We start from the raw sequence: 9,474 nt of genomic DNA, 5'->3' as shown, positions 1-9,474 counted from the left end.
CTAAAAAAAAAAAAAAATTATTGTTTTACATTGACTGTAAAGTAGCTTATATTTATGTATTTATGCAAGTAAGTTTATACTTCACAGGACATATGAATCCAGATTTAGGAGCTCCTTCTACGCAGACGGAGATTTTAGAAACTCCCGTAGAGAGACCATTTCTTTTTTTTTTTTTTTTTTTAAGAGACCATTTCTAACATTTCATTTCAGGACCGCTTTTTTACCTGGAGGGAGGGCAGTTAAGCAATTTCACTTGCCAGAAAGACCGTAATTTATAGTTCCAAAGGTAAATCTTCACCTTTATAAACCAATAAAACAGAAAATTAATTCAAAACAGAGTGGACAACATACCAGCTAAGAGTCATCTAAGGGCCAGGGTGAAGATGAAAATTGTAATCGGTACAGAAATAAGACAAAGACTCATCATCGGCTCCTCCATGGAGTACGGTAAAGCAGGAAAGCCTTCCTCGCCGCGGAATTCAGGATCAACCGTCTCTCCTCCCCTTTCTGTGTTTCTAGAAGGCCCAATCGCTTCCTCCGGAAGATAACTTGGCAGCTTGATGATGATTTCATTAATTTAGGTAGAATCTTTCTTTTGCAGGTAACGGAATTGCTTTGAGCGGAAGCTGCACCTTCAGGGCTACCCTCCCCAGTCAAGCCAGAGTAACAGGACCAGGACGCTGTAAGGGCGGCAAAAACACTTCTGCCTCACAATTTCCGAAGAAGCCTAAGTAAATCGTGCTGCTGGCAGTTACACCGAGGTGCATGAGAACCGCTTCTTAGTGTGAGAGCTGAAGCTGAAGTCGGACTAGCAGCCACCCGCCGGGGTTTCAGGCTATAGCTCAGGAAGGGAAGAGGCTCTGGGACTCCTCAGGAGCCCCAGTTGGCACGCGCCTTCTGGCACCCGACGCCGAGGTGTTGGCTGGCGTATGTTAACCATACTGATAAGCGTAGTCACCCTATCAAGCTGTAAAATCCCCGTGTATAATAGCGACTTTCCGACCGCACGTCGCCAGCAGGCAGGGGATCGCTACGGCCACCCTCGGCCCCAGGCCCGCGCGTCTGAGAAACGCCGGAGACCCGCCTCCCTCCCAAGCCAGCCCTAGGAGGCCGGTCCCCAGCGTTCACCACGTGGTCTCTTGCCGCCCCCTGCCGGGCTCTTCGCGGCCGGCTTACGGAGGGGCTGTGGTGCGGCCGCCGGGGGGCGCAAAGAGGGAGACGTCACCTCCGCGCGACCGGAACTTAGTCTGGTTCATTTCCGCCTCTCGGTCCCGCCGCAGAGAGGAGAGGCGGAAGTAGAGAGGCTGTCTGTCGAGTATTATTAATGCAGTCCGGTTTGAGGTCTGTGGCTCGCTATGCGTGTGCTTTTTCTTTTAGAATGGCTCTGGGTGATTTTGATCCATGGTAGAGTCTCCTTCCCGCGCAGCCCCTTGGCGAGTTGGTGTGGGGGAGGAAGAGGGGTAGGGAGAACCCACGGAATGGAATCCGTACTTGTGACAGAGCTCGGCCTTGCCCCTCATTTTCTGATTTCAGGAATAATGCCTACCTCCTCAGTTGTGAGGTTGAAGTAAGACAATATATGCGAAGCACTTAGCTCCGGCTTTCCAGATCATATGCGTGATTACGCTACCTTTTCCCATTAATACTCAGGCTTGTTCTTGCTGTTTTCCTCGGTATTTCTGAGATGCTTAGGACGTAAGAGGTGACGCTTTTCGCAAGGACGTTATGCGGTGTTAGCTGGGGTCGATTTCTTTATTCTGTATCACGAAGTGCTGACAATATTTTGTCCCCCTCCCCTTTTATTCCCCCCATCTTTAGGGACAGCTGTTTTCCAGCTCTTCTGGAGAAGTGCAACGCCCTCTCTTTTTAAGACAAACTAGGTGAGAAATGGATCGCTGAAAAGATCTTCAAACTTCCCTTGTGTTATCAAAAAAGACCAGCTGGAATGTAGTACCCTGGGCCAGTGATTAACCATCTCCACTAAATTCCCTTTATCAAGTGAATCGTCTTATTCCTAAGGCCTTACAAGTTTCTGAGTACAGAGGTTTCCAGTGTATTTGTTAATTTAGGACTTTAGCCCTTGGAATAATGGTCTTGGTTCATTAAAGATAGCAAATTGAGAAAAAGACTGAAATAAATTATGGGATATTAATTACTCTTGAAATTTGCAGATTGAGACAGTTGATACTGTTTGCATTAGGCTGCTTATGTATTTATTACCTTGCTAGATGTTATAGGAATGTTTTGAATGTGGATCAGGTGCTAAAAGTAAATCAAGATCAGTATTTTCCAGGTTTATTTTTTTTTGTGTGTGTGTTGAAAACTGAAAAATTGATAAGGGTGACATATTTCCCAATACTTTTGACATCCCTAACCCAATTTATTTTTCTTATTTTTAAAAGATTTTATTTGTTTATTCATGAGAGACACAGAGAGAGACAGAGACATAGGCAGAGGGAGAAGCAGGCTCCCAGTGTGGAGCCCAATGTGGGACTCGATCCCAGCACCCTGGGATCACCACCGGAGCCAAAGGCAGATGCTCAACCGCTGAGCCACCCAGGTGCCCAGCCCTAAGCCAATTTAATTTGTTCTTAATTTATCTGGTTGCAAAACAACATATTTAGTAAATAATACCACAGTATTTCAGGAACAGTACATAGCCCCCATTCATCTCTGAGATAACCTACTACCTTTTTATCTTTTTTGTCTATATTAATATCCCCCCTCTTTATATAAGTGATACCATTTTATCCATACTGCTACATGGCTTGCCACTTACAAAATCTTGGATATCTTTCCATTGTGTTAGATATGCCAGTTTTTTTTTTTAATCAGGTTGTATAGTATTATATTACATAGATGTTCCACAATGTATGAATCATTCTGTTGGTCACCATTTGGGTTTCTTCTTTTTTGTATATCATAGCAAATAATGTTAGGGTAGTCATCCTTTTTAATAAGAAATATATATTGTCCTTTATTTCCTTTGGATAATCTTAAAGAAATCAAAGTGCTGGATTAAAGGATATGGTAGGTGGTGCCAAATTCCCTTCCAACAGTGGTATTTGAAAATTCTCTGCATTTCCTTATATGTTCGCTAACAGTTGATATTAGTTGTCATTGTTTTTTAGCCTTAGCTGAGACGACTTCTACCATTTTTTAAAGTCAATTGATTGCCTTTATAGTATTGTAATCAAATCCAAAGTTTCCTTGCCAGTTCTAAGTCCAGTTCATCGTTTTTTAAAAATATAAAAGAGAATACTTAGTTTTAGATTTAAAAAATATTTTTTAAAAAATACTTTATTTATTTGGGAGAGAGGCAGGAAGTGAGAGAGAGCATGAAGGGAGGAGGGGCAGAGAGAGAGGGAGAAGCAGACTCCCCACTGAGCAGGGAGCCTGATGCAAGGCTTGATCCCAGGACATTGGGATCACAACCTGAGCTGAAGGCAGATGCTCAACCGACTGAGCCACTCAGGTGCCCCTAGTTTTAGTTCTTTACTAACAAGTTATAAAATGATTCACTTCAGCAGTATTTGTTAAGTTAAAGATTTGTGGGAAGGTAGTATTCGAATGAGACCTTCTACTATGGATAGATATCGGAGGGTGGGCCTTTCTGAAAGAATAGCTTCTACAAAGGCAGGGAGACAAAAATGGGCAAGAATGTTTAGGATCTGAGGTTTGAGAGTTAATAGTGCCTGGTTGTGAGGTTGAATAGAACAGATAGCTAGGAAGGTAGTTAGAATGGTATGGTGAGAGTTTTGAAGGTCAGTCTGAAGATTTTGCTTTATAGGGGAGAGCTACAGAGGTATTTAATCTGGGAATAAGGCATGTATATAATCATTTCTTTGTTTTACGAGTATACTGTGGTGGCGGTTTTGCATGACTGATGTTAGAGAAGCCGGTTAGGTGGCTGTTAATAGTCTAGGTGAGGGAGAATAGCAAAGATTAGAGATGTTAACAAAGATACATCTGACAAATTGAATATGATTCAATGACTAAAAGGTTGAGGAACAGGAAGAAAGTAATTACTTTTAGATTTTTATCGTGAGTGACCATTAGGATAAGGGTAGTGATTCCATCCATCAGAAGAAGGCTATTTTAGGGGCTGGGAAAGATGTTCAGTTTGGTTTTAGACCTGTTAATTCATGTGAAAGATATTTCTACAGAGAGTGAATTATACACAAGACATAAAATTCACCTTCACAGATTCAGGAGAAACCTTAATCGATTTATGACTCCTTTGTTGAGAAATTTGTCATATATTTTCACTGTTACTCTGTCATTAGTACAATTTCTTTTGAACTTTCTGTGGCTTGTTCAGCCTGTTTGTTGTGGTGCTGATCATCTCAGAGTTTGTTGTCTAGAGTAGTTGTCTTCAGACTTTTGATTGTGTACACTCTCAGTAGAAAAAAAGGTTTCTACATGTACCTCCAGTGTATGTATATTGTGTTTTGTACCACTATCCAGTAGAGGTCACCCTTGAGCATCTGGAAGAGAGAACAGATTGTTGAGCTGTGCAAGTAGAGCCTTCACTCTTAAGTTAGAATGCGGATCTTATTTTTGAGTTTCTAAATTCATGCATTTTTGGAGGAATATGTACTTAAAGAGCAGTATGTGGTATTACGGAGAAGTTAAGAATAGTGAACTCAGTATACGGCACTAAAATGTGCTGCCGTTTGATGTTTATTTTGTGTGTCCTGCATTTTTGTTTGTCCTGCATTCTATAGTTGGGGAATCTTTTTCTAATTCTGAGGATCTGTAGATTACCTGAGATATGGGAGAGTTCCCTAACTCTAGGAATAATCTTAAACTCTTGTTAAATTGGTATAAGTTACTGGTGTCTGGCTGGCTCAGTCAGGGGAGCATGCAGCTCTTGATCTTGGGGTTGTGAGTCCGAGCCCCACATTGGGTGGGGCTTAAAAATAAAATCTTAAAAAAAGTAGTTTAATTAAATGGGCATACACAGAGAGGCTTTCTTTGGTACTGATCTTGAAAGCAACATCTCAAGCCCAGAGATATTAGTAGTGAGTTAAAATCATCTATCTCTTTTTCTTATTTTATGTTTAATTAGGAGAGGTGAGAAGGGAAATGCTTCCTTTAAGTTATAAGAGCCCATTGTTAATAATTAGAAATTAAGAACTAAGTTTGTCACAGCCCTGTGGTCTAAAAAGGAGAAAGTACATATGAGTTTTATGACTCAGACCACAATTAGCTTAAGAGCATTAATCATCTGACAAATTGAATAACAAGAAAAATTTTCTGTTGCTTTCCTGATAAAGTAATTCCTATAAATGCAGATACCAATTTAGTAGGTACCTATGGTTATTATCATATATAAATTCATACATTTTGTGCCCCCTTTCTAAATGATTAGGAAAATGAGTTATTGAGGTTTTAGTCCTTTGCCTGAAATGGTGTATTGTGAGACAGATGCAGAAAGCTCCGGGCTCATCTTTTATAATGTGGTTGGGCAGAGGAGGATGGTAAAAGTAACTTTTCACTGTTTATGTGCTCTCAGCACGGTTCCACATATGGTGGACTCTGTGGATTGAACAGCCCAACTAAATCATTTTGAAGATAAAAATTGGGTTGGAGCAGTTGGTTTGCAATGAAGGGAGCGATAGGTGAACTGAAGGAGATGGAGATTGAGGTTGGGAACTGGTGACCAGAGGTCTATATAAAGCTAAGAATTAAGACTAATGATAGCATGGGGTTAAAGAGAAGCATGCATCTAGAAAAAGGTGTTTAAGATGGAGATTAGTCTGAAGTGTTGATTTTCAAGGCTATGTTTAGCGCTGATGAACCAGGAAGAGGGAACAGGGGCAAAGTAGTTTGGTATCTATAGGCAGAGGGAAAGCCAAAGATCTGGCAAGTTGGAAGACAAGGCACAGTTGAAAGCTTCAGTTAGTAGGAATAAGCCAAAGGTTTGAAAACCAGGAGGATAAAGCAGAAGTAGAGAGGGGCAACTGGTTTTGGGTAGCAAACACAGGCAAGTCCAAATACAAAGAACAGGCGAAAGGCCTGGAAGGAATAGTTGTGGGATGGTGATGCTGCTATTATGCTTTTCTTCACATTAAGAATGGAAACAGCCCCAGGCTCACAGATAATCAGAAGCAGGAAACTAGAGAGCGGGAGTGCAGTGGCTGAATTGTTAATACAGTACTAGGAGAGCTGGAGCTATATAAATTTTTTTTTAGAAATGACCGTGATGCTTACAGGATCATAATATGGTCTTTTAGCTGTTTAACGCATGCATTTATATAATATTATGTATGTTGTTTTACACAGCATTCCAAAAAGTTTGGGATACCTGATCATTATGGCACCAAGAAGCTTCTTTTGTATGAGAGGTAACTTTTTCTTTGGTTCAAGTTGTTGGATGACCCAATTTTCAACAGAAGTCTTCCTTAAATCAATTTCATTTAGGCTTTTTAGTGTGAAATGTGGTAATGCAGACAAGGAGTCTTCAGAGAATGAAGAATTACTGAATAACTTACTTACAATGGGAGTAGATGTTGATAAGGCGAAAAAACGACAGCCTGGAGTTTTTAATAGGATGGGAACTCAAGAGCAGGACCTGAAGATGTTCCTTCTATCCAAAGGAGCTAGTAAAGAAGTGGTTGCTAGCATTATATCAAGATATCCACGAGCCATAACACGCACACCTGAAAGTCTTTCAGAACGGTGGGATCTGTGGAGAAGAATTATGACATCAGACCTTGAGATTATAAATATTTTGGAACGTTCTCCCGAAGGTTTTTTTCGGTCCAGTAACAACCGAAACTTAGAGAATAATATAAAATTCCTCTACTCAGTTGGATTGACTCATAAATGCCTTTGTCGGTTGTTGACCAGTGCCCCACGTACATTCTCCAACAGTCTAGATTTGAATAAACAGATGATTAAATTTTTGCAAGAAGTCTGTTTGTCTTTGAATCACAATAAGCCTAGAGATTTTATTGGGAAGATAATTTTTAAAAACCCTTTCATCTTAATTCAGAGTACCAAACGGGTAAAAACTAATATTGAGTTTTTACAGTCAACTTTTAATTTGAACAATGAGAAGCTGCTTGTTTTGCTCTGTGGTCCAGGAGCTAAAATTCTAGACCTATCCAATGACTATGTCAACAGAAACTACACAAATATCAAAGAGAAGCTGTTTTCTCTTGGGTGTACTGAAGAAGAGGTACACAAGTTTATCTTAAGTTATCCAGATGTGATCTTCTTAGGGGAAAAAAAGTTCAATGATAAAATAGACTTTCTCATAGAAGAAAAATTTAGCATATCACAAATAATTGAAAATCCTCGGATTTTGGATTCAAGCATAAGTACTTTAAGAAGTCGAATCAAGGAATTGGTGAATGCTGGCTATAACTTCAGTACATCAAACATCGCTCTTTTATCTTGGAGTCAAAAAAGATACAAAGCTAAATTGAAAAAGTTAAACATTGAATGAAACGTTGTTCTGGGAAATTAAAAAATGTCAGTCTTATAATGTAGTGAGACTTCATGTTGAATTGCCTTTCAGAAAGGAGAGCTTTGGTTTCATAACTATATATACATACATAATGATCCTTTGGATATTTTACTGTAAAGGTTTATAAAACTCATGGCCAGCTACCTTTCTCTAGTTTGAATTAATACAACATCCAGTTATATGATACAGGCTGTGATTGTCCTATGAATGGTAGTTCCTGAGTGCCAGGGCGGAACAATATATAGAAGGAAAGTACAAAATAAGTTTTTTTGGTTTCTGTTCAGATTTAAAAAATCAACAGATTCAGTTGGATGGTTCCTCTGAGGGTTTTGAATGGCAAATGATTTCTCCTATCATTCCCACATTTAATTGTGGTTTATCTTCAAAATAGAATGCCAGTAAAAATCTGACAAAAAAAGAGGGGTTTTCATCTCAAATTCTGCATTCTCCATTTAAACCATTAGTATGTTCCCCTTACCCTCCAACATAGGCTCAATTCACTGTGGGTATATCCTGATTTTTTTAAAGACAATGGCAACTATGATGGGTAGAAAAATGGCCACCTAAAGATGTCAGTGTCTTAATTCCCAGAATCTGAATGTGTTCTGTTACACTGGAAAAGGACTTTGTAGATGCAATTAAGTTAAGGACCCTAAGACAGGGAGATTATCCCAGATTATCTGTGTGGGTCCAGTGTCATCATATGGGTCCTTAAAATGGAAGAGGGATGCAATATAGGGACTTGACCCTGTTTACTGGGTTTGAAGGAGGAAGGGATCATGAACCAAGGAATGCAAATGGCCTTTAAGAAAATGGAAAAGGCAAGGAAACATTCTCCCCTGTGGCCCCCAGAAAGGAACACAGCCCTGCTGGTACCTTGAATTTAGCCCACTGAGACCTGTTGCCAAACTTCTGGCCTACAGAACCCTAAGATAATAAATGTATGTAGTTTTAAGCCACTGAATATGTGAATTTGTTAAGATAGCAAATAAATGAATATAACAACTAAATAATGATTAGTCGCATTATGGGTGGAGGAGTCACAGTACATGACTCCTCATGTACTCTTTTTTTTTTAGTGTATCTGTGTTTCTTCCTCTTGTAATTACGTGTTTTGTCCACATACCTTTCTGGAATGACTAGTAAGTTGTTGTTTGTAAAGACCTAAATGTATAAAAAACTAAATGTAATAAAATCTAAATAAAGGAATATTTTTACTTAATAATGTAGTTTAAAGAAATGGTTATAGTCTGTATATTTATATTTTATGGTCATTTTAATATAAGTAAAGAACAATAAATTTTTAGATGTACTGACCTTAAAATGACAAATCAGGTGAGGTCTGTATCTTGAAGACATTCATAATCTAGCTGATATAAACTGAAAGAGAAGTGACAAATTATATGACCTTATTTACTTTCAGTTATTTTTCAGAGGCATTTGTTTTATAAGATGTGGATTTTGAATTGAGTAACAGTGGTGCTAAACCTTTGAAGCCTTATTTCCTAAGTGATGCCCCCCAAAAACTTTTTCCTGCCACTGATAGAAACAAAATGCCTGTTTTTTCAAGGCCATTTGATGTCAATTATATATTATATAATTATTATATATTATATAATTATTATATAATAATTATATGGAAATATAATTCCATTCTTTGATGGCAAGCATGGCTTGATTAAGAAAACATAGGTTTAGGGAGATACATCTTTAGAGTGATAAATCTGGGCATCATTCCTGACCAGCTTTGTATGTATAAATATTTTAATTTCACTGAACTTGTTTTCTTATCTGTAAGAGTAAAAGTTGACCTTGCAGAGGTGGCAAAAATCAGATGACATAGAGTCTCTTTTAAGTCTTTTTGCAGGTAGTAACTGTTCAATGACAGCTATAATAAAGTTACAATAATATTTTAAAAAAACAGTTTCATTGATATATAGTTCAGATAACACACAACTCACCAATTTAAATTATACAAGTCCTATATATATATATAT

General features: G+C 38.7%; 1 protein-coding gene across 2 annotated transcripts; it reads left to right on the top strand.

Moving 5' to 3' along the window:
- The first annotated feature begins 1,264 nt into the window (after positions 1 to 1,264).
- Positions 1,265 to 7,492, top strand: MTERF1 (mitochondrial transcription termination factor 1). 2 transcript variants are annotated; one of them, XM_041728091.1, is made up of 4 exons: positions 1,265 to 1,341; positions 1,819 to 1,880; positions 6,289 to 6,350; positions 6,427 to 7,492. In XM_041728091.1, exon 4 carries the CDS (start codon positions 6,503 to 6,505, stop codon positions 7,454 to 7,456), a length of 954 nt encoding a protein of 317 aa, XP_041584025.1. In that variant the 5' UTR covers positions 1,265 to 1,341; positions 1,819 to 1,880; positions 6,289 to 6,350; positions 6,427 to 6,502; the 3' UTR covers positions 7,457 to 7,492. The 2 variants fall into 2 exon arrangements, with proteins under 2 accessions (XP_041584025.1, XP_041584024.1); XM_041728090.1 differs by having other exon boundaries at positions 6,289 to 7,492.
- The last annotated feature ends 1,982 nt before the right edge of the window (positions 7,493 to 9,474 follow it).

This window comes from Vulpes lagopus, chromosome 13 (assembly GCF_018345385.1).
Source record: "Vulpes lagopus strain Blue_001 chromosome 13, ASM1834538v1, whole genome shotgun sequence".
In the NCBI taxonomy this organism is placed as follows: domain Eukaryota; kingdom Metazoa; phylum Chordata; class Mammalia; order Carnivora; family Canidae; genus Vulpes; species Vulpes lagopus.
This window is presented reverse-complemented; position numbering and strand designations above follow the sequence as displayed.

What these genes read in the sequence shown, in the direction of transcription:
- MTERF1 (XM_041728090.1), top strand. Translation starts at nt 6,320, where the DNA reads ATGGCACCAAGAAGCTTCTTTTGTATGAGAGGTAACTTTTTCTTTGGT.